The 25945-nt window shown below is 43.4% G+C and overlaps 2 protein-coding genes across 3 annotated transcripts in view; one reads left to right on the top strand and one right to left on the bottom strand.

Moving 5' to 3' along the window:
* Positions 1 to 4889, top strand: part of si:ch211-247n2.1 (calcium-activated potassium channel subunit beta-2) — a 30430-nt gene extending 25541 nt beyond the window's left edge. Inside the window, exon 5 of the mRNA XM_055861113.1 lies at positions 741 to 4889. Within this exon, the coding sequence (XP_055717088.1) occupies positions 741 to 1025 (285 nt within the window). The 3' untranslated portion in view covers positions 1026 to 4889. The remainder of the gene's footprint in view (positions 1 to 740) is intronic.
* A 2176-nt stretch (positions 4890 to 7065) lies between these two features.
* Positions 7066 to 25810, bottom strand: LOC129810536 (zinc finger matrin-type protein 3-like). Of its 2 annotated transcripts, none has more exons than XM_055861109.1 (6): positions 25384 to 25810; positions 21500 to 21975; positions 16351 to 16491; positions 15874 to 16043; positions 13816 to 13916; positions 7066 to 11976 (listed from the first exon to the last, which is right to left on the bottom strand). In XM_055861109.1, exons 1-6 carry the CDS (start codon positions 25496 to 25498, stop codon positions 11768 to 11770), a joined length of 1212 nt encoding a protein of 403 aa, XP_055717084.1. In that variant the 5' UTR covers positions 25499 to 25810; the 3' UTR covers positions 7066 to 11767. The 2 variants fall into 2 exon arrangements, with proteins under 2 accessions (XP_055717084.1, XP_055717085.1); XM_055861110.1 differs by having other exon boundaries at positions 25544 to 25809.
* Positions 25811 to 25945: the final 135 nt, after the last annotated feature.

Below are 25945 nucleotides of genomic sequence, written 5' to 3'. Positions count from 1 at the left end.
TTGGCCTGATATGGTTCTCAATCAGAGGCAGGTGTTTGTCATTGTCTCTGATTGGGAACCATATTTAGGTATCCTGTTTTGTCTTTTGGTTGGTGGGTGTTTGTCTTCCGTGTCAGTGTTTGTCGCCACACGGTACTGTTTTGTTTGGCCATCGTTTATTGTTTTGTTTAGTGTTCTGAGTTTGAATTAAACGTCATCATGAACACTTACCACGCTGCGCTTTGGTCCGATCCTTCTTCCACCACAGACGATCGTTACAACATGCTTAAGCGTAACATTTCTAATAGTAAGCCTTTATTTCACTGTCCTGCTTCAGCTACAGTAATATATGCCTGGTTTTACAAATTATGTGGTAGCAATGTGCAATCAAATGATTCAACATAAATAGTAAGTACATAATCAGTGCTATAAAATATGTATCTACCATGTAATTAGTGTAACAATGAGAAAACATTATGGTTTAATCCACCCTAATTCACTACAAATAAATAACTTTATCACAATGCACCACATGAAAATAATTATAATTAGGTAAATTAATGATTCATTGATGATAAATGATTAGGCCTGTATTTAATTGTGAATCTGCACAACATTAACTTAAGATGACTCCCCTCAACACATTACTTGAGGAGAGGGGAAATGGAGGAAAAATCATTGCAGCTGAATAACATTTCTAGAAGTAAAATTTCAAGTCATCTCATCCAAGACTCGTAATGAATCTGTCTTTGTTCTCTTAGTGCTTCTATGTGCCCAAATGTCGGAAGGACTACAACGCGATGCACACCGTAATCATGAACATCTCGGAGCGTCTGAAAACACAGCAGCAGGTGTTGTGTTACACGGACCCAGGTGAACAGCAGGAGAGTGCTCTACTGACACGCATCTATGGCCGAGTGGCAGTGTTCCATTCACTCTTCTGGCCCACCTGCACCCTCATTGGTGGAACCATCATCATCGCCATGGTGAAGCTCACCCAGTACCTGTCCATAATGTGTGAACAGGTGGGCAGGATCAAAAGGTGAGCGACAGGGCACATAGGACAGGGGCCAGACTACAGTAGCAGCACAGCACTGGTCTTCATTCACTCCCTAGGAACCTTACGGAAACTCTTTGTGTTCCATTTGCGCTAAAGAGAGCTGAGAGCTGAGAGATAGAGTGACAGGGAATCTGGGGGGTTATATTCCTCACATGATTCCTCTGGTTCGTCTGAGGAAAGCAATATGACTGATGTGTGCTCCCGGCAGCTGTGGCAAGGCAAGTGAAACTCAATGACTTTGGGGCACACAGATTTTGTCCTGGAATCCCTTTTATGCACCTCTACAAGTGGTACAATCATACGAGGTGATTGCTTTAAAGAAGTGGCCAACAATGGACCTGATCTGCCCTTGAATCCAAGTCAGCTTTGGTGATCCATTCACAGCGTGACGACAAGGCAGTGACGACAAGGGAGTTTGACCGAGACAACTGTGTTGAAGCCTTCCCCAAAATACATCCAAACTTGGCTCCTCATGGTACTGGTGTTGGGTAGAGGGTTACACAACTCCAGGCGGCTGGGACGAGTCCAGTCCCCTGAGCAAGCTGTTGACTATCTATGTTATACTCCTGGGTCTGTAGAGACTTCATTCCAAGCTAACAGTTCAGTATGGTGTAGCAGTAATCACATTTCACAATAGGTGTCAGTCACTAGGACGCTTAAGTACAATGCAACTTCCCAGGGCAAGTGGTTAATACAAAATGCCTTAATTTCAGGTCCCAACACTGTGGTAGATTGCTCAGAGTTTCAGAAATGAATTCTACAGGACTTTCTCTGAAAGGGGTAAACATACTGTGAAGCCAACTACGGTTTCAGGGCCTGGAGCACAAACCCATAATGGACGTGAGTCATGGTGGGTTTTACCACAAATATTTACAGAATGATGATTGATTGAACACATTCAGACCAAACTAGATAAAAATGCCAATATTTCATTCTTGGTTCCATAATCACTATTATTAGTTTGTTATTATTTTGCTGTCACAATCATCAGCAGTTTATCCATGTCTATAATGTGCTATGCCATTGACTGTTTGACTTGCTTTCTTATCAATTCATGCAAACCAATGTAAATGCAATTTTGTCTTACATTCATAAATTAAAAGGCAAACTCAGCAATTACAGTACTTCCCTGGTTTGGATTTAGTGATTGGGTTGGTCAAAGTAGTTAAAAGGTTCAAGAGATGCATAATAAACTTAGCCTTAGTATAAGAGCAATGTTCATCACCTGTGAAACCAAGTAGAATGTACTTGTATAATGCCTTATTTTATGATTGATAGTGTCTAGGTGAACAATTAATGTCTTTCCCCCCTTAACCCTACAGTCTACTTAATAATGCAGGTCAGCTGATGTTCTTTTGAAGCACAGGTCGGTCCTTGGGATTTACTCTCTCCTCAGCTCAGCAGTATTTCCAGATAGACCATTTGATTTGACCATCCCGGAGAGACGGATTTGCTGTGAATGGTACCTGAAGTGTCTTCAAAGGGCACCTTATTTAAAGTGCAATCAGCTGACTAGCTGTGATGAATCTGTAGTTGGGGAGTAATCAGTCACTGGGCCTGTACGTGCCTTCCACAGGGGGTTGGACCCAGCTCTGGTGACAGTAATTCCTCACAAATAGACCCTCTGAAATCGACCTAGCTATGTTGGTCAGAGGGACAATTTTCAGTGTAGTGACTTTAATAGGAATGATTAAGAAAAGGAAATGCAGCCTAAGTCTGAGTGCTTGGTAGATTGAGAGGGAGAGAAAATGGTAATATGGTATAATGTCATTGACAGGGGATAAATGCCCTGACTGATGCAGACGGTGATATGTTCCCGCTTCTTGTACGAGAGAGAGAATGGTAGTAAGGTACAATGGCCATGTAATTTCCTTTTCTTTTCTTTTTTGTCACAGGACAGACAGTCCTGCTGAGACCCAGAATGTGCTGTGGGGATTATAGAATCTGTGAAATGAGACACTATTCAAACCAATGCAGTCATTTAGACCACATTTTATACTTTCAATCAAAAAGTCCCCAAAAATAACAAGAATACAATGCATTCAGAAAGTATTCAGACAGCTTGACTTTTTCCACGTTGTTATGTTACAGCCTTATTCTAAAATGTATTTTTTTTTTTAAAGTAAACTCATTAATCTATACACAACACCCCATAATGACAAAGCAAAAAGCATTTTTGTAGACATTTTCCCAAATTTATATTAAAAGAATATATATACCTTATTTACATAAGTATTCAGACCCTTTGCTAAGAGACTTGAAATTGAGCTCAGGTGCATCCTGTTTCCATTGATCATCCTTGAGATGTTTCTACAACTTGATTGGAGTCCACCTGTGCTAAATTCAATTGATTGGACATGATTTGGAAAGGCACACACCTGTCTATGTAAGGTCCCACAGTTGACAGTGCATGTCAGAGCAAAAACCAAGCAATGAGGTCGAAGGAATTGTCCGTAGAGCTCAGAGACAGGATTGTGTCGAGGCACAGATCTGGGTAAGGGTACCAAAAAATTCCACAGCATCGAAGGTCCCCAAGAACACTGTGGCATCCATCATTCTAAAAGACTCTTCCTAGAGCTGGCCGCCCGGCCAAACTGAGCAATCAGGGGAGAAGGGCCTTGGTCAGGGAGGTGACCAAGAACCTGGTGGTCACTCTGACAGAGCTCCAGAGTTCCTCTGTGGAGATGGGAAAACCTTCCAGAAGGACAACCATCTCTGCAGCACTCCACCAATCAGGCCATTATGGTAGAGTGGCCAGACGGAAGCCCTTCCTCAGTAAAAGGCACATGACAGTACGCTTGGAGTTTGTCAAAAGGCACCTAAAGGACTCTCAGACCATGAGAAATAAGATTCTCTGGTCTGATGAAACCAAGATTGAACTCTATGGCCTGAATGCCAAGCGTCACGTCTGGAGGAAACCTGGCACCATCCCTACGGTGAAGCATGGTGGTGGCAGCATCATGCTGTGGGGATGTTTATCAGCAGCAGGGACTGGGAGACTAGTCAGGATCGAGGCAAAGATGAACAGAACAATGTACAGAGAGATCATTGATGAAAACATGCTCCAGAGTGCTTAGGACCTCTGACAGGGCCGAAGGTTCACCTTCGAACAGGACAACGACCCTAAGCACACAGCCAAGACAATGCAGGAGTGGCTTAGGGATACGTCTCTGAAAGTCATTGAGTGGCCCAGCCAGAGCCCAGACTGAAAATAGCTGTGCAGCGATGCTTCCCATCCAACCTGACAGAGGTTGAGAGGATCTGTAGAGAAGAATGGGAAAAACTCCCTAAATATAGGTGTGCCAAGCTTGTAATGTCATACCCAAGAAGACTCAAGGCTGTAATCGCTTGCAAAGGTGCTTCAACAAAGTACTGAGTAAAGGGTCTGAATACTTAAGTAAATGAAATATTGAAGTTTTTTTAATTTTTAATACATTTGCAAAAATTTTGAAAAAACTGTGTTTGTTTTGTCATTATGGTGTATTGTGTGTAGATTGACGAGGGAAACCATTTGATATTTTTAGAATAAGGCTGTAACGTAACAAAATGTGGAAAAAGTCAAGGGGTCTGAATATTTCCGAATGCACTGTATATCTACTGTACAAAATAAAGCTCTTTCTATGTTAATGATCGTAACATGGCTCTGTCAATTACATATTAGCTCAGAAGAGTGAGACTTAAAGGATGCGTTTTGATACATCTGGTTTTTGGCTATGTTGAACATTTCTTATATGTCACTGTGAATATGGAGTAACATAAAAGCCTTCTAGAAGAGGACCAAATGGCTCTTCAGCTAAGTTTTTTTTGTTGCATTGAAACAGATTAAAGATCAATACAGATTTATATGTTATTCCTGCTTTTACACCTATCTTGATTTTCTTACTGTAGCTGAGAACAGTGGTGGATATAGGAGGCTGAAGGGATATGAGGACATGGTATTGAAATAATCCTCATCAGTGGCCATTGTGTCAACTACCAAGGCCAATGCAAACAGCACAGCTCTAGGAAGCTGGAGGAAACTCAGCACTTCCTCTCCTCCCTCCCAATCAGCGGAAGAGAAGTTAAGCCAGTGCGAGACTTGCTTGCAAATGTCCACTTCCTCTGTATTACCATGGGAACACTGTGTTTACTTGAGCTTTTTTCCTTATCTTTAAAGGAACCTGTTTAAAATCCAGAGTGTTATGCACTTAGAAGCCAGGGGGGAATTTAACAGAGGGTAGATAGAGGATAGTGGGGAGGGTTAGCATAACAACAATTCATTTCATATTTCTAATGGTACTTCAGTCTAGAGAACATAATTATCATGAAAACACGTCCTCGTCTCTCCTCCTAAATTGGACATATGGCACTCTCCAAGCTCAGATACAAACCCCTCCACCCCCCTGCATGTCTCTTGGATACAGAGACCTTGGAGCCTGTTGGTTCCGGCTCTTAATGACTTAGTGTTTGTTTTACAGGACCCACTATGCCTCTGTGTCTTTCCCTTCACCTTGGTGATCAAAAGTGTCCACAGTTAAATAGAACTAGCCGAGAGGTCACACGTATCACCGGCAGCTGTTTGCAGGTCTGTGACTATGTATACAAATGCCTGCTGTTGTATTGTTCGTTGACCAGTGTAGACTAGTGATGGCCCCCTCCTACAAAGGACTTATCAGGTGCATGAGGCCTCCATGGAGCTCAATGTGACCATCGGGCACCCTCTGCTGTCCAGACAAGAGTCAGCTATACTTCTTACATAACAATTCACATAGGTAACTAAATTCCTTATCCACATCTAAAATAATACTGGAGGTATTTTGGTTGTGAATCCTGCCCATGCATTTAGGACAGTAGTTCTAATATCTGATAAAGAAATGACATTGATGTATTTCCTTTTTATGTTGCACTGACAATATCTCAATAGGCATCCTTGCTCTTTCACCCTCATTCCCCCAACAATCTATGGTCATTCCCCAACTGGCAACTTTCAGTTTTGGTAAAATCATAAGTATTTTACCCAGACAGTAGATATAAAACATATCTTTGTCAGGTTCCTGAGGTCACCCTTTGCATCAGTGGGAAAATATTCTAAACTCTATCAAGGATTTAATCTGTCCGGCTGGCACCAGGCCCAGTACCCTCATGCTCTGTATTTACTCTCCCTTTAAGAAAAAGTTAAACTCTCAGTAGACTTCAAAAGCATTTTTCAACAAGAGAGAGTCATATACATTACTAGGAGGTTGCCTGGAACATCTGGGTATCTGAAACGTAAGTTATCTATTGTTCAGGAGTGATTCATCAGTGGTTTGCCATTATGAATAGGCTATTAGCCAAACTAAATCCACAAGCAGATGGTGAAATGATACACACAGCCCATGTAGATCATGACAAAAGCTTGTTCCAACCTGATTTCCTGGGACTGAGGGTCCTGTAGTTTGAGGGTTCTTTAGATGATGGATGGATGACTCTCTATGTAGACAAACACTGGATGGAGAATGATTACTTTTTGCAGATTTTATGATGAACTGACCACAGCTAGAGCAGCAATGCATTAACTCAACTACTTCCTTTTCTCTTTCAACAAGTAACAAATATCTTACCGATCAGAATAGAGCAAAGTAGTTGCTATGTAAATAATCAATTAGCATTACAATCCCAAAAAAACGGATTCACCATATTTTAGAACTACACAACATTTAGAAAACAATGTATCCTATTAAATAGTAATTTCAATCATCCATTCAAAAAACCTAATCTTTGCCATTCTTTATCTGATCAGTAGAGGGGGTAAAAAACAAAGATATTTGAGGCACATATTTTGGCTTCTAACCAAGTTCAACATTTCACCAGAGAGATGCTTTATTTTTCTCACTGCTAAGTATTAGAACGGTTATCATGCCTGCAGGGCACACTGTAAACCACCATATTAACAGGGAACACAAGTTGGTCAGCTGACCCTGTCATACAATGTGCCCATACACACATTCTCTCACACACATGCACTCCCCAATGCAACTCCCAATCCCCCACCAAGTCTCTCAAGCAAATAACAAGTATAACATTTTTTATTAAATAGTTAGCCAATATTGTACAGTGACTAAAATAATTGTTCCAATAGTTTCTAAAACAACTGTTTTCATTCTGTTATTCTTCAAATATACATACATTCAAGACAATTAAATAATTGTTATACAATTACTTTCTCTAAAGGGAAGTCAATCCAAATGAATTGGTGCCTTAGGATCACACATTTTCCATATTGCACCAGCAGCAATATTTCTTCCTCCAATGGAAATGAAGTCGATTGTTCTGAAGAATCATGTTTGCGCCCAAGGCAGCCATGATATGAAATTGTGTGGCATTAGAAAGGCACTGCAGCTAACGCTTATTTTATTCCCTTATCCCTAAATATAGTTTACTATCTCTGACATTATAAAACCATCTATCTTAGAGAGGTGATATTTCTGAGCAGCAGATAGAGAGCCAAACTCAGAGCCAGCCATACGTAGCTGAGGAGAGGATATCCATAATGGCCTGAATACACAGAGCTCCATTTGGAGAGTGTTTGTTGTGCCTGTGTGGATCTCCCTGGGGTAAGTTCCCATGCCGGGTCACCACTTCCTGATAGAGCGGCAAACAGATGTGCTGCTGCAGCACTACACTACGCCCAGCAAGGAATGGCTCCTGCCTGACGCCACAGAGGACAGAGCACAGCCTGCACAGCTACAGCTACTAGCACAGTCAACACAGCCTGCACAGCCTAGCATGGATGGATGTGTCGCAGCAGTCAAACACATCTCCACTTACTATAACAGAAATAGAGCATTGAATGAGATATGACTACTCACATTAGACTAATGAATTGCACTCAGACCCACAATATACACTCTGAGGAACTTCCTTGAAGTTTTGGGAGATACACACTCCCATTTTAAGTGGTATGCTACATAATTGTAAACTAGCATAATATTATGACTTCAAAGGTATCATTATGAAAGTGGTTAATTCAGCTGCTGTGCTAGTTCCAAATAGAAAAGGCTTCCTTGCTCTGGGTGGTTAAATTGAGCAATGAACCAGATGAAGTAGATCACTTCATGTGTAACATGTTCAATGCAGCCCATTTAATTACATTGGTTTGAACTCCCAAGAAAAGTTAGTCTAGCCAGCTATCTAAACTTGTAGTAATCATGGCCAAATACCGACCGGGATGCAGGGCACGTGCCCAGGGGCTCTGAACTCCAAGGGGCCCCCATTGATTTTGTTAGTCATTATCACTCAGATATATTAACATGGCACAAGTCATGGCAAAATGTGTAGAATTGCAGGAAATTAGCTTTAAAACAGCAAAACATTCTCTCCACCCCATGGCAAAAGGGGGTAAAATTTCATGAAATTAGCTGTAAAACTAATTTAATGTAGGTCTGCCCCATGGCAAAATGAGTAGAATTGCATGATTTTGGGGGGGGGGGGGGTTCTCACGGCCCCATGGAAATATATGTAGAATTGCAGTAAACTTGCTTTAAAACTGCAACATCTCTACACCCCTTGGCAAAATGTGTAGAATAGCAGGAAATTAACTTGCTGGCCCTGGATGGATCCAACATTAAATGTGATCGACTTCCCTTTAGACCACTCTGTAAACATTTGGTATGAATCAGATCGAGACGCATCAATAGAACTTCAACAAATAACATTAATCAAAACAAATCAGTATAAAAATCCACCATCTCCTCTATAACAACAAGTGCAATACTAATGTAACTCATTCCCATTCAGTACTTTGTGTCCAATATAATGGTCCCGTCTCTATCTCTGGAGAATTGGCCTAGTTCCTACACTCCCACTAGTAGGATATTCTGAATAATTAAATATATTTATATTCTAATAATATCATGCACAAATGTAAATTTCACAAACATAATTTATACAGTGAAATATTATAACATAATAATTTGTGTACAAATAAAGTGATGTTGCACATGACCCTCAACTACATTAGATAACAGTAGATTTTTTATACAGCTAATTGTCTGTAAAAACAAACACTCATAAATAGAAAACGATATAAATCATATAAACCATTTTAAAAAGATATATAATAATAATGATAAAAAATACACTTCTTAAATTAAAACAAAGAAACAAAGAAACTATGGTCAAGAGCAACAAAAAAGGCTATATTAAAATAGTTTACAAGGGCATTTACGATACAGAAAAGCAAATCATCAGAGGCCCAGTGTAACCCAACTATGAATGCCTCGATTTATTTGTTGATGTGCCAATCAGCAGTTGAAATAATAACAAAGTGTTTTCCCGGCCACTGTTTCGGTAAAAACACTGAGGAATGGGGCTTTTTTTTTTTATATCTCTCAAATTCATGAACGTAAATTATAGTTTCTACAATGTTTTCAGGCTAAACAGTGTTTGTTAACATTTACATTGTTTACAAACATTGAGGTAAAACAAGCTTATACTGTATGTTGGGTTCTGATGAAGTACAAGAATCAATGGGTACATATAATTATTTATAAGTCCAAAGATCGATGTAGCAACTGCTGATTGCCCCTTTAAAGGGGCAGATATGTAGGAATATGAACTCAAGCTTTGGTTGTGTTTCTCATCTGAACAAATTGGTCTTGTATCAAATCCTAAACTCCCTTTGCTCTAAATGAGACAGAGTAGAGGCCTTGTGGAAATAACCCTAAGCCACCCAATTAAAAATAGTCCTGCTCTGTATTCTCCTGAGGTACTCTGCTTTCGGAGAGCAGACCTCCCATAGGGAAGTCAGGAGCTTACAGCAGCTGGCTTTTACAGCATCCAATAATAATAAGGGACCAGGACAAAAGGCTGAGTTTACTGGGATGTTCAGGATGCTTGGAATCGTACCAAACCCATGTAAACATGCATAAGGAAAGAGAACAGTCAGTCAGATTTTGTAAATAAATAAAAAAAATATCCATTGAGACAGAGTAGAGGCCTTGTGGAAATAACCCTAAGCCACCCAATTAAAAATTTGTGCAAAGCCTGCTGGGAGAAATAATTGTCACCGCAATCACAGTACATTCACTTGGACCCGGTTTCCCAAAAGCATCTTAAGGCTAAGTTCATCATTTGAACCATAGGATCCTACTGTAGTCACATCCCCGTAGTTCTCTATAAACTATAGACAAGATGCTTTTGGGAAACTGCCTCCTGGTCTGGTAGAAGTCTGGAATAGAACTTTTCTTTCTTCTACTACACACGCACTACATGACCAAAGGTATGTGGACACCTGCTCGTCGAACAACTCATTCCAAAATCATGGGCATCAATATGTTGGGCGATTAGGCCTGGCTCGCAGTCGGCGTTCCAATTCATCCCAAAGGTGTTCGATGGAGTTGAGGTCAGGGCTCTGTGGAGGCCAGTCAAGTTCTTCCACATTGATCTCACAAACCATTTCTGTATGGACCTTGCTTTGTGCACGGGATTGTTATTGTTGTGGCGTTGCAGTTTGAAACTTGGTAGTGTGTTGCAACCAAGGACAGACGATTTTAAGCGCTACGCGCTTCAGCACTTTCCGGTACCGTTCTGTGAGCTTGTGTGGCCTACCACTTCACGGCGGAGTTTTTGTTGCTCCTAGACGTTTCCACTTCACAATAACAGCACTTACAGACAACCGGGGCAGCTCAAGCAGGGCAGAAACTTGACGAACTGACTTGTTGGAAAGGTGGCATCCTATGATGGTGCCACGTTCAAAGTCACTGAGTTCTTCAGTAAGGGCCATTCTACTGCCAATGTTAATCTATGGAGATTGCAGTGTGCTTGATTTTATACACCTGTCAGCAATGGGTGTGGCTGAAATAGCAGAATCCACAAATTTGAAGGGATGTCCATATACTTTTGTATATATAGTGTGGAAATGTCCAGCTACTCAAACTCAAATAATAACTAAGGCTGTGACAATACCAGTATAGCGATATTTTTTTCCGTGGCAAACATGAAAACACAAAGCAGACCAAACACTTTGGTCCCTTAAAAATCTGCCGTAAATAAAATATTATGTGCTATAGCTTGGAAATAAATAAATGTGACTCTGGTTGACAACATAATGATCTTTGTTTCCAACATTAGGGCTGTTTTCCTAAAGAAGTTTAACTCACTTCATGTTTTGTTTCCTTGCCAAGCTATTAGTATCGCAATACTGGTATTGTCCCTGGCCCTAGTCATAACAAGGTTTAAACCGGGGAAAGAAAACCGATTGTGAGATAAAATCTTCACCAATATACCCCACAGCATGGTAGGTTCTTCATGTAGGCCTACTATGGGTAAAATTCAGCGTGAAATATGGACAAATCCCTGGTTTCATCTGAGACGCAAAATGCATGGTAATCACACACAGGCTCGGGTCAGTACAGGCATACAGAATCAAGCAAGAGTGAAACATCCACAAGTGTACTAGCAGGTGGACATTCTGTGCACACCTTAAAAGATTTCTAGAAATGTCATTCAAATATGTACACTACATTAACAAACTAAAACACGAACAGAAGATCAATAACTTATACACATTAAGGAAAAGAGTGGAAGAGTGGTTTATGTATATAATTTACATAAATGTACCCTCCTCTTCCACACATTTTAGTTTGCTGCAGAACATAGTCTCTACCCATTCTACTGGCCTCTAGCGTACAGTGCATGATGAAGATAGTCGTTGCCTCCCCCTCCCCCTTCCTCCATCCCCTCTCCTCCCCGTGCTGCGGCGCTGCCTTCTTAAGTGTAGCCCAGATTCTCCATCTCGCTGCGGTAGCGCTGCTCCGACACCTTGCTCTTGTGCTGCTTGCTCTCCAGGTGCAGGCGGAAGTCGGCCTCCTCGCTGGCCCCAGAGTTGCACATGGAGCAGTAGAACTGGCCGCTGGGCGTCACACACATGGCCAGGTCCCTGGGGATCCTCTGCCTGGGCCGGGGGTTGTAGTAGGGGCCTGGGACACACACCAAGACATACACACCATCAGAGGAGAGGATAACCTCATTAAAATGATGGAGAGTGAGTGAGATGCTGCTCACCAGTGAACACAATACCAGAAGATGGGAGTGGCAGAAGGATGCCAGGTGCTACAGGGGATGGAAGGCTGGCTGTGCATAAATAGGATAAGCTTTCCACTGCCATGGTCATATGAATGTTACAAGAAGAAATACAAATGTGTCCCTCATAGAGTACCACAGTATGAGTCATAATACCCATAAAATCTAGCGGTCAAACAAGGAAATGGTTCCAATCATTTTCCACCATTAATTTTTCTCATTTTAGAAACACTTATAATAAGGGCTGTGTTTTGTGTAGGTTTACGTTGGTGTGACCTTTTGATAACCGTGTAAATCTCTCTAGGACAAGGTGACTTTTATCAATATTTGCCTGTATTTACCCCCCAAAAATGAAATTATAATTAGCTGCTAAGATGGCTATCATAAAGAACTACAAATGCCATGATGATGTGGACGAGAAAGCCGTATCGAGGCAAAGGTAAGAATCTCTGGATTAACTATCTAATGTTAGTTAAATGTAGTAATGAATAAATAGGCTACATTTCTTTAATGAACAATTCTGTGAAATGTCTTGTGCAAGTTTTAAATTGACACAATACCTGTTAGCAAAGGTATCAGCTGGAGATGATGTGCAGGAGCTTGCAGGGATTTGTAGTTTTGCATGTCTAATTTGATGCTAAGTAGCAATTTCGAATCTGAGAGTAAACAGAGCCAAATATACTGATAAAAATCACCTTGTCCGATAGAGATTTACATGGTTATCAAAACATCATGCCAGGTTAAGCCTACACAAAACACGTTCCTTATTTGAAGTGTTTCTAAAATCCCCTATTGGAAAAATAAATGGTGGAAAAACGATTGGAACTTATTCCCTGTTTGACCACTAGGTTTTTGGGGTATTATGACACCTCCACTGTGGTGCTCTCTTAGGAGAATGGATGCATGCTGGATAGAGAATAAATGCTCTGCTGTATCTGCGTGTATGTCTGGAGGGAACCATCACAGGCCTTTGCAGAGTAACTCTGACAGACAAACTACATTTTCTATCTGAGAGAGTTTTAAACACCTCTATTTCTGGAATTGTCCATAAAGGACATTTAAATCAGCAAAGTCTCTGAGCCCTGAGGGGAGGCAAGGGAAGGGAGGAGAGGGGGTGCAGTTGTGTCCTATGATTCATCAAGAGGGAGTAGGCCATGGTGGAAGGTATGTGGAGTGGGGGATCGGAAGTGGATACTGGGCAGACAATAGACAGTGAGGGGTCTGTCTAATGGACTCTCGCCACCTGAGCTGGCTGTGTGACGTCTGTGGGGCAGCAGAGCTGACGTGGGTTGCTGTATCGGTTTACATATCCAAAGCCCTGGTGCCGGGTCTGTGCTTAGTGACTGACCAGCCTCAGCCAACCCCTTAACTTTCTTACAGAGCATTTCCCCTTCAAAGGTGGTGATGAGAGGCGGCTGTTCACTGCTGCTATGACCATGGAGTAGAAAACAATAGCCTCCACCAGCTGTCAAAAGCTTCATTGGTATCAATAAATAGGAAATGGGCAACCACCTCTGCTCTCAAACATACAGTAAAGTATACATTCTCAAGACTAGGAATATCCCTGAATCATCTGATCTTTATGAGCCGTTCTGGCTCGGTCAATCCTTACTTACTTTACTTACATCTGACCTTCACAACAAAATTGTGGAATTACAACAAGTTTTCCCCTGTAAAGTAATTTGCTGTTTGGTCATTCTTTATTACCGGTATGTCTTTGTTTCAGTGTGCTGTACCTGGCACGGCAATAGGCAACTGTGGGGTCCTACGGTTCTTGATAAACCTGTACTCGCTCCCCTCTTTCCTCGGACGCCTCTGGACACACTCAGTCGACTCTCTGAAAAATTGATGGATCAAGTTACTGAGAGCAAAGTCTCCGATATTTAGTTAATAAATCAAACAGCCAACCTAACAATAACAGTTACTATGATGGACAAAATAATGGAATGCATCTATCACATGCTATGGCATTTTTACTTTAAACGGAAGGATTAAAACATACAGTTGAAGTCGGAAGTTTACATACACTTATGTTGGAGTCGTTAAAACTTGTTTTTCAACCACTCCACAAATGTCTTGTTAACAAACTATAGTTTTGGCAAGTCGGTTAGGACATCTACTTTGTGCATGACACAAGTAATTTTTCTAACAATTGTTTACAGACAGATTATTTCACTTATAATTCACTGTATCACAAGTCCAGTGGGTCAGAAGTATACATACACTAAGTTGACTGTGCCTTTAAACAGCTTGGAAAATTCCAGAAAAATGATGTCATGGCTTTAGAAGCTTCTGATAGGTAAATTGACATAATTTGAGCCAATTGAAGGTGTACCTATGGATGTATGTCAAGGCCTACCTTCAAACTCAGTGCCTCTTTGCTTGACATCATGGGAAAATCAAAAGAAATCAGCCAAGACCTCAGAGGAAAAAAATTGTAGACCTTCACAAGTCTGGTTCATCCTTGGGAGCAACTTCCAAACGCCTGAAGGTACCACGTTCATCTGTACAAACAATAGCAAGCAAGTATAAACACCATGGGACAACGCAGCCTTCATACTCCTCAGGAAGGAGATGCGTTCTGTCTCCTAGAGATGAACTTGCTTCAGTGCAAATCAATTCCAGAACAACAGCAAAGGACCTTGTGAAGATGCTGGAGGAAACAGGTACAAAAGTATCTATATCCACAGTAAAACGAGTCCTATATCGACATAACCTGAAAGGTCACTCAGCAAGGAAGAAGCCACTGCTCCAAAACCGACATAAAAAAGCCAGACTACGGTTTGTAACTGCACATGGGGACAAAGATCATACTTTTTGGAGAAATGTCCTCTGGTCTGATGAAGCAAAAATAGAACTGGTTGGCCATAATGACCATCATTATGTTTGGAGGAAAAAGGGGGATACTTGCAAGCCAAAGAACACCATCCCAATCGTGAAGCACGGGAGTGGCAGCATCATGTTGTGGGGGTGCTTTGCTGCAGGAGGACTGGTGACCTTCACAAAATAGATGGCATCATGAGGCAGGAAAATTATGTGGATGGAAAATTATGTGGATATATTGAAGCAACATCTCAAAACATCAGTCAGGAAGTTAAAGCTTGGTTGCAAATGGGTTTTCCAAATGAACAATGACCCCAAGCATACTTCCAAAGTTGTGGCAAAATGGTTTAAGAACAACAAAGTCAAGGTATTGGAGTGGCCATCACAAAGCCCTGACCTCAATCCCATAGAAAATGTGTAGGCAGATCTGAAAAAGAGTGTGCGAGCAAAGAGGCCTACCAACCTGACTCAGTTACACCAGCTCTGTCATGGGGGAATGGGCCAAAATTCACCCAACTTATTATGGGAAGCTGTTGGAAGGCTACCCGAAACATTTGACCCAAGTTAAACAATTAAAGGCAATGCTACCAAATACTAATTGAGTGTATGTAAACTTCTGACCCACTGGGAATGTGATGAAAAAAACTAAAGCTGAAATAAATCATTCTCTCTACTATTATTCTGACATTTCACATTCTTAAAATAAAGTGATGATCCTAACTGACCTAAGACAGGGAATTTTTACGAGGATTAAATGTCAGGAATTGTGAAAAACTGAGTTTAAATGTATTTGGCTAAGGTGTATGTAAACTTCCGACTTCAACTGTATCTGGTTTGAATTTCATTTAACAGGGCATGGCTGAAGGGGCAGGATTTCTATGTTTGAGTATTTATTAGCCATGCGCATGTTGCATCTGTTGTTTGTCTTCCTGGTGTTGGGTGGGGAACCAGTAGTGACACCACAGACTCACAGGATGCTACTGCTCTGCTGGGCCTCAGCCAGCCGCAGTCTCTTGGAATGGTTCTTGCCCTGGTAGTGTGCCTGAGCCACGGCAGGGGAGCTGAACGAGGCATCACACAGCTTGCAGTAGTCGTTCTCCGTGGCTAAGATCACCCTGCTGGCACCCATGAATGACACCGGCTGAACAAAAAAAGAAAGAGTGAGTTTTTAAAAAAGGGCTCTTTTTTTTACCAGCCTAAATGATACTCCTGCCAGTTCAAAGCTACATACAGTATCAAAAGAGTTAAAACATACAGTGCTGACAGTTTTCTACAAACCATCATGTTGTTTCTTATGAGCCGATTCTATTTGATTGCAGTTCTCCAGATCAACAACAGAGATCCAAACCGTGAATGTGCTGAAAATTCACAGAACTTGGACTTGTTCATACAGTATTATAGTTTCCTGAACAATAACACATTCATTGTGTGCCAACGCCAAGCTTTACCTGTTTGGGAGTTGCACTGTCAGTTGGTGGAGTCGTGAGGGGTTGCTGGGAAAGTGGCTCTATTACCTCCGGAATCCTGATGGCAGGTGACTGCTGGCTCCCTGCATAGAAATTTCTCAGCTTCTTACTGTGGTTTTTTCCCTGGAAAAGAGACAACGGGTGATTCAATCCCACAGCTCAGTCCACTCATTGCACTGTCATCACCATAGCGCCATATTGCGAATTATGAGCATCATCACCATCATCAGTACATCAGTGATGGCTGATATGCCAAATAAACAAACATTGACATTTCATGTTTGACACAATGTAGTTGATGCATGATGAGAAGCATTTGCTGCCATCAAAACATACAGTTGAAGTCAGAAGTTTACATACACCTTAGCCAAATACATTTAAACTATTTTTCACAATTCCTGACATTTAATCCTCGTAAAAATTCCCTGTCTTAGGTCAGTTAGGATCACCACTTTATTTTAAGAATGTGAAATGTCAGAATAATAGTAGAGAGAATGATTTATTTCAGCTTTTGTTTCTTTCATCACATTCCCAGTGGGTCAGAAGTTTATATACACTCAATTAGTATTTGGTAGCATTTCCCTTAATTGTTTAACTTGGGTCAAACGTTTCGGGTAGCCTTCCAGCAGCTTCCCATAATAAGTTGGGTGAATTTTGGCCCATTCCTCCTGACAGAGCTGGTGTAACCGAGTCAGGTTTGTAGGCCTCCTTGCTCGCACACTCTTTTTCAGATCTGCCTACACATTTTCTATGGGATTGAGGTCAGGGCTTTGTGATGGCCACTCCAATACCTTGACTTTGTTGTCCTTAAGCCATTTTACCACAATTTTGGAAGTATGCTTGGGGTCATTGTCCATTTGGAAGACCCATTTGCAACCAAGCTTTAACTTCCTGACGGATGTCTAGAGATGTTGCTTCAATATATCCACATAATTTTCCTTCCTCATGACGCCATCCATTTTGTGAAGTGCACCAGTCCCTCCTGCAGCAAAGCACCCCCACAACATGATGCTGCCACCCCCGTGCTTCACGATTGGGATGGTTTTCTTCGGCTTGCAAGCATCTGTAACGGTTTTCCTCTTCCTCTTCATCAGAAGAGGAGGAGCAGGGATTGAACCAAAATGCAGCGGAGTTTGAAGACATGATTTATTAAAGAAAAACACGAAAACACGAACTTGACTAAACTAACAAAATAACAAACGGTGTAGACAGACCTGGACGACGAACTGACATAAACACGAGAACGCATGAACAGGGAAAATAGCCTACACATAAATGACGAAGAACAAACAAACCGAACAGTCCCGTATGGTGCGACAAACACAGACACAGGAGACAACCACCCACAACGAACACTGTGAAACAACCTACCTAAATATGACTCTTAATTAGAGGAACGCCAAACACCTGCCTCTAATTAAGAGCCATACCAGGCAACCCATAAACCAACATAGAAACAGACAACATAGAATGCCCACCCAAACTCACTTCCTGACCAACTAACACATACAACAAACTAACAGAAATAGGTCAGGAACGTGACATAACCCCCCCATAAGGTGCGAACTCCGGGCGCACCAGCACAAAGTCTAGGGGAGGGTCTGGGTGGGCATCTGACCACGGTGGTGGCTCAGGCTCCGGGCGAGGTCCCCACCCCACCATAGTCAATCCCAGCTTCCATTTCCCCCTATGAATGACCACCCTCATCTTACCCCCACTAAATCCTTTTGGTAACATCGACACCAGGGGCAGCACCGGGACAGAGGGATAGCTCAGGACAGAGGAATAGCTCAGGATAGTGAGGTAACTCAGGATAGAGAGGTAGCTCAGGATAGAGAGGTAGCTCAGGATAGAGGGGCAACTCCGGACTGAAAGGCAGCTCCGGACAGAGAGACCGCTCTGGACTGAGAGGCAGTTCTGAATAAATAGCCGCTCTGGGCTGAGGGACAGCTCATGACTGGCTGACGGCTCTGGACGCTCATGGCTGGCTGACGGCTCTGGACGCTCATGGCTCGCTGACGGCTCTGGACGCTCATGGCTGGCTGACGGCTCTGGACGCTCATGGCTGGCTGACGGCTCTGGACGCTCATGGCTCACTGACGGCTCTGGACGCTCATGGCTCACTGACGGCTCTGGACGCTCATGGCTCACTGAAGGCTCTGGCAGATCCTGTCTGGTTGGCGGCTCTGGCAGATCCTGTCTGGTTGGCGGCTCTGGCAGATCCTGTCTGGTTGGCGGCTCTGGCAGATCCTGACTGACGACTGGCTCTAGCGGCTCCTGACTGACTATCGGCTCTGACGGCTCAGGACATACGGGCGGCTCTAATGGCTCGGGACAGACGGATGGCTCAGACGGCGCTGGGGAGACGGATGGCTCAGACGGCGCTGGGGAGACGGATGGCTCAAACGGCGCTGCGGAGACGGATGGCTCAGACGGCGCTGCGGAGACGGATGGCTCAGACTGCTCCTGTCTGGCGGAAGGCTCTGGCTGCTCCTGTCTGGCGGAAGGCTCTGTAGGCTCATGGCAGACGGGCAGCTTTGCAGGCTCATGGCAGACAGGCAGTTCATGCGCCGTTGGGCAGACGGCAGACTCTGGCCGGCTGAGACGCACTGTAGGCTTGGTGCGTGGTGCCGGAACTGGAGGCACCTGACTGAGGACACGCACTTCAAGCCTAGTGCGGGGAGCAGGGACAGGGCACAATGACCCTTCGAAGCGCACTATAGGCCTGGTGCGTGGTACCGGACTGAGGGCACGCACCTCAGGACGAGTGCGGGGAGAAACAACAGTGTGCACAGGACTTAGGAGACGCACAGGTGGCTTAGTGCGCGGTGCCGGAACTGGAGGCACTGGGCTGGAGACACGCACCATAGGGAGAGTGCGTGGAGGAGGAACAGGGCTCTGAAAACGCACTGGAAGCCTGGTGCGTAGTGTAGGCACTGGTGGTACTGGGCTGGGGCGGGGAGGTAGTGCCGGAAATACCGGACTGTGCAGGCGTACTGGCTCCCTTGAGCACCGAGCCTGCCCAACCTTACCTGGTTGAATGCTCCCCGTCGCCCGACCAGTGCGGGGAGGTGGAATAACCCGCACCGGGCTATGTAGGCGAACCGGGGACACCATGTGTAAGGCTGGTGCCATGTAAGCCGGCCCGAGGAGACGCACTGGAGACCAGACGCGTTGAGCCGGCCTCATGACACCTGGCTCAATGCCCAATCTAGCCCTACCAGTGCGGGGAGGTGGAATAACCCGCACTGGGCTATGCACTCGTACAGGAGACACCGTGCGCTCTACTGCGTAACACGGCGTCTGCCCGTACTCCCGCTCTCCACGGTAAGCCTGGGAAGTGGGCGCAGGTCTCCTACCTGCCCTCGGCCCACTACCTCTTACCCCCCCCCCCCCCCAAGAATTTTTTTGGGTCTCCTCTCGGGCTTCCAGCCACGTCTCCTTGCTGCCTCCTCATACCACCGCTCTTGGGCTCTCGCTGCCTCCATCTCCTCACGAGCGCGGCGATATTCCCCAATGTGAGCCCAGTGTCCATTACCCTCCAATACTTCCTCCCAAGTCCATGATTCCTGTGTAGCAGGCCACTGCTCGACTTCACGCCGCTTGGTTCTGGATCGGTGGGTGGTTCTGTAACGGTTTTCCTCTTCCTCTTCATCAGAAGAGGAGGAGCAGGGATTGAACCAAAATGCAGCGGAGTTTGAAGACATGATTTATTAAAGAAAAACACGAAAACACGAACTTGACTAAACTAACAAAATAACAAACGGTGTAGACAGACCTGGACGACGAACTGACATAAACACGAGAACGCATGAACAGGGAAAATAGCCTACACATAAATGACGAAGAACAAACAAACCGAACAGTCCCGTATGGTGCGACAAACACAGACACAGGAGACAACCACCCACAACGAACACTGTGAAACAACCTACCTAAATATGACTCTTAATTAGAGGAACGCCAAACATCTGCCTCTAATTAAGAGCCATACCAGGCAACCCATAAACCAACATAGAAACAGACAACATAGAATGCCCACCCAAACTCACTTCCTGACCAACTAACACATACAACAAACTAACAGAAATAGGTCAGGAACGTGACAGCATCTCCCTTTTTCCTCCAAACATAATGATGGTCATTATGACCAAACAGTTCTATTTTCGTTTCATCAGACCAGAGGACATTTCTCCAAAAAGTACGATCTTTGTCCCCATGTGCAGTTGCAAAACGAAGTCTGGCTTTTTTATGTCGGTTTTGGAGCAGTGGCTTCTTCCTTGCTGGGTGACCTTTCAAGTTACAGTGATATAGGACTCGTTTTTACTGTGGATATAGACTTTTGCACCTGTTTCCTCCAGCATCTTCACAAGGTCTTTTGCTGTTGTTCTGGAATTGATTTGCACTTTTCGCACCGAAGTACGTTCATCTCTAGGAGACAGAACACGTCTCCTTCCTGAGCAGTATGACGGCTGCGTGGTCCCATGGTGTTTATACTTGCGTACTATTATTTGTACAGATGAATGTGGTACCTTCAGGCGTTTGGAAATTGCTCCCAAGGATGAACCAGACTTGTGGAGGTCTACAAAAAAATGTTGAGGTCTTGGCTGATTTCTTTTGATTTTCCCATGATGTCAAACAAAGAGGCACTGAGTTTGAAGGTAGGCCTTGAAATAAATCCACAGGTACACCTCCAATTGACTCAAATGATGATCAGAAGCTTCTAAAGCCATAACATCGTTTACAGGAATTTTCCAAGCTGTTTAAAGGCACAGTCAACTTAGTGTATGTATACTTCTGACCCACTGGACTTGTGATACAGTGAATTATAAGTGAAATAATCTGTCTGTAAACAATTGTTGGAAAAATTACTTGCGTCATGCACAAAGTAGATGTCCTAACCGAATTGCCAAAACTATAGTTTGTTAACAAGACATTTGTGCAGTGGTTGAAAAACGAGTTTAAATGAATCCAACCTAAGTGTATGTAAACTTCTGACTTCAACTGTATGTGTTGGGGTAGGCCTACAAGTAAGCTTGTCCCCAGGCTCAATTGCTACCGCATATTGACAGAAACAGCCTGCTGGTGGATAAGATACGGTACAAGCTACATGTACAGTAAACCAGCTCACCTGGTAGTGGGCCTGTGCCTGCTGAGCAGAATTGAGGGTGACGTTGCACAGTTTGCAGTACAGAGGCTTACACAGCTCCTCCAAGGTAGCGTCCTGGTCTGTGGCCCCGATCTGAGCATCTTTCTCCTGGGGCCTGCTGCTGAGGGTCGCCTGGGCAGTGGAAGGTGGGACAGGGCAGGGGGGCCCCTGCACCAGCTGGAGGTGAGCGGGAGGTTTGGCAGACAGAAGACTGGAGAGGGGGAAACGGAGGGGGTCCGGGGTCACTACTACTGGTGGAGGGGGTCCGAGGGTCTGTGGAGGGGGTCCAAGGGTCTGTGGAGGGGGTCCGAGGGTCTGTGGAGGGGGTCCGAGGGTCTGTGGAGGGGGTCCAAGGGTCTGTGGAGGGGGTCCAAGGGTATGTGTAGGAGGCATTGGCTGGAACAGTGGCTGCTGCTGGCCAAATAGGCTCAGTGAAGGCTTCAGCATAGACTCTGGTCCTGAGGGCCAATGCAATGATTGCAAAGCATTAGAATCAATCATATACTTTAAAATGTAGGATAGGCATGTAATGGTTATATAACATTTGGTGGATGCAATAACTATAGTCGTCAACTGTGTTCATATTTCCCTGGGGAAACAGACACTAACAAATAAAACAATAGTGGGTTTCACAGCTCTGCTCCTTGCGACAATAAGTTCCTCAAGCATTTCTTGATATGCTGCTGATTCAAACAGACCATTGCCTACTTGACTGGGTACATTTCAGGCACTCATGTGTGGCCAAATTTTTTCTGCATATAAGGGTGGGGGTTGGGTCAGCAGCTGCGCTCATGTCTGATGTTTCCACTGTATCGTCTCAGATGGGAGACCCAACAACAGTGATTCATAGACCTAAAATAACAGTGTAGGATGTTTTGGATTCCAGCAGCCATGCAGTGACACCAAGTGAATGGCATGCTTGAAATGGAACTTTCCGATAACAACAAACTAAAGGATGCTCCGGCAATTGTAGGTCGACAACGTGTACATCAATGTTATTCTGATAAATGTCATAATGTAGCCTAAACACCTAAAAATGCTTTAATATGAGTGTGAATAAAATAATTCAAGAAAATTGCTCACTTTCTAAATATTTTTTCTGGGTATTGCAATGAAGTAGAAAAAAACACTAATCTGCTTAGCCTTGAAGCGCAGTATGCTGTATAACTGCTATTATTTCTCCTTGCAGAGTAACGAGGAGACAAACCTGAATCACATGTTCACTGGAGAATATAGCCTAATCCCAAAAATAGTCCCAGGAACCTACATTGTCATAGCCCAAGGTCAGAGTCGAAGTCCTCTTTTCTCATCTTGGGTACATAACACTCCTCCTGAGGCTTAACCCTGGGATTTCACATAAAATGGAAGTCCTGGGGAAATTAACGAGTAGTCATTGGCCATGTATCAAGAGGGATGGCCTTTGGTCTCTGAGTTGGAGAAAAGTATTTTAAGGAAAGGTCTTCTTGGGTCTTAAAGTGGAGGGTTCTAATTCTTTCATTTGGTATGTGTGCAGATGAAAGAAAGAACCAAAAACCTTCAAAAGTTGAATAGCCCTTCACAAACGTATAGTTATTTCATGCCTTTTACACTGTGTTCCTCTGCCACATGAATTGTGGAGCGAAGAGTGTATGCCTCATGCACTGGAATGATGTGCATGACTAGTCTTTGAATGGAGAAAGCTTGAAGGGAACTCATAAAGACTTCCTGTTTAATTCTTATGTTCAATGCCTTGCAGGGACACACGGTGGAGACTTGGTTTTAGCATTGAAATCTGTTGAAAAACCCTGAGGTTTATGGTATTTTACTAACACTCAGTCATGCAGATAAAACAGATGAATTGAGGCTTAAATATTTACCCATTAGTTAGCCTAGTTAGAAATGGCATCGTAGCAGTTAGGCTATTGACAGCTAGCCATCTGAAAGGACTCATTACTGCCAGTTCAAGAGAGGGATGGTTGATAATTAGACTATACACAGGGTGTATAAGCTTGCTGAGAAAAAATATATATACTGTACATACTTGTTCTTGGACATAAAAGACTGTAAGATCACCAGGAAATGAGCTCAAAGTGATTTTAATTTAGGGAATCTGTTATCAAGTATTCCTACACATAAATAGAGAGGCATATGGGCTGAATGTAATTGGGGACTCTGGATACAGGCTAAAATTAGTGTATATCAATAGACAACGCTAAATTATCAATCTATCAATATATATATTTTTACCAATAAAGCTACAGCAAATCAGGGTAAAGCACACAATGAGGCTGCTTATCAAACATTTATAACATCACCAAGGATGTCAACCTATCAGACTAAGATCTGTCAACCTATTTCAGGGGACAATGCCATTGTATCTCATTACAACAGACAGAGTATGCGATCTATAACAGGTTTAATAACTTAAGACAACATTGCTGGATAACAAGGTAAACTCAAGTCCAGACCCAAGCTGTTATTCATCATAATTATTATCAGCATAAGCACCATCACCATCAACTCCATCATCAAGTTCACTGACGACATGACAGTAGTAGGCCTGATTACCAACAATGATGCGACGGCCTACAGAGAGGAGGTAGGCACTCTGACGGTGTGGTACCAGGTAAACAACCTCTCCCCCAATGTCAGCAAAACAAAGGAGCTGATTGTGGACTCCAGGAGGAACCCGGCTGGACACACCCCTATCCTCATCAACAGGGCGGTCAACCGCGTAAATTTTCTCGCCGTACACATCTCAGAGGAGCTGAAATGGTCAAACCACACAGACACTGTGGTGAAGGCACAAAAGGGACTCTTCAACTTCAGGAGGCTGAAGAAATTCGGCCTGTCCCAGAGGGCCCACACAGTGTTCTACAGGAGCACCATCGAGAGCATACTGTCAGGCTGCATCACAGCCTGGTATGGCAACTCCACCGCCGCTGACTGCAAGGCTCTACCGAGGGCTGTACGCTCAGCCGAACGCACCATTGGATGCACACTGCCTGCCCTCCAGGACACCTACAACACCAAGTGTCACAGGAAGGCCAAGAAGATCATTTAAGGACCTCAGCCACCCGAGCCAGGGCCTGTTCTCCCCGCTTTCATCACTCCCCACTTCCCAAACAGACATTCACCCTGCCCCAACACCCAATGGACTTTTATCATTGTTACAGTTGTAAATATGTATACATTATTATTATTATTATATTATTGTTACATTTTTGGCCTGCACTGTTGGAGCTCGGAGCTTAAGAATGTCACTGTACCCTGCAATTACATCTGTGACCCTGTGCATTTGATTAATAAACTAATCATCATGATGTGAATAATGTACACACAGCATGTTGTGTCAAGGAGCTTGTGCTATGACAAGAGTCGACAGAATTCCATTTCAAGATTTGGGAACAGAGACTGTCAATAAAGACCATGCTCATCCCTCTAAACAAGCAGACCATACTGTAATTCTACACCCACTGATCTGACTATTATCACTTTAGTTGATTTTACATGAAACAGCTGTCCACCGCATCACACATTCACTGGAAGAAGCACAGAGGGTGCTGTGGATATAACAAATTAACTAACTTAGGTTCGCATATCTTTGGGGTTGAATTGATCAGAAACCTACGATACCTCTTATTTCAGATGTAATTTCAACATGGCTGTACTTGGTCGAATCTCTTCCAATCAATGAGTAGGCTCAACCTCAACCAACTGTATTTATATCTGTATAGCCTACTACAACCTATAATACCAAGATGCCGTTTGGATAAACCCCCTTCAATCAGCACTGGTTGTTGCACTGTAGCTGAGGCTGCAAATATGCATCCATCAATTCGCAGTGTCACGGTCACTGACAGCAATGAATGAGACCCTTTTCTTACCTGGTAATCGGGAAAAATAATAGCTGCTATCCCCATAGTTCAAAGGCTGCGAATTTCTGTAATAATCGGCACTCTGATAGTAAGCATCTCTATTGTTGACATGTAACGCCATCATTGCATACTGGCCAACTTCGAACCAGCTGAGAATCCAGCAGCCTACCTTGCTTTCACCAGAGAAGAGGGGTGGGTTTTCAGTGTCACGAGCAGAGAGGTGTGGGGGATATACACTATGCAAAAAATAAATGGCTACATTTTAGTAGACTAAAGCCTATCATAATCAAACCCCCAGACAATAGTAACAACATATGTAAAACATTTTGGAAAAGGTGAGTCTTTGAAAAACATGTTTGTGAGTGTATTCTTCTCTTGTTGGTACAGTCCATTTACTGCATTCAAGCTATGCGACTCTCGGAAATCCACGGTCAAGCTATCCGCGTCCGAATTAGTATGCGCCACTACACTACATTTACCGATCTGATATCACACGGAACTCATTGGATCTGGAGGATATATTTGAATTACGTTTTGGTGTCATTGGCATGCCATACTGACAATGCTTTAT

The sequence above is a fragment of the Salvelinus fontinalis genome, chromosome 14 (genome assembly GCF_029448725.1).
Source record: "Salvelinus fontinalis isolate EN_2023a chromosome 14, ASM2944872v1, whole genome shotgun sequence".
Taxonomy (NCBI): domain Eukaryota; kingdom Metazoa; phylum Chordata; class Actinopteri; order Salmoniformes; family Salmonidae; genus Salvelinus; species Salvelinus fontinalis.
Note: the sequence above shows the minus strand (reverse complement) of the source record. Positions and strands in the feature narration are given on the sequence as shown.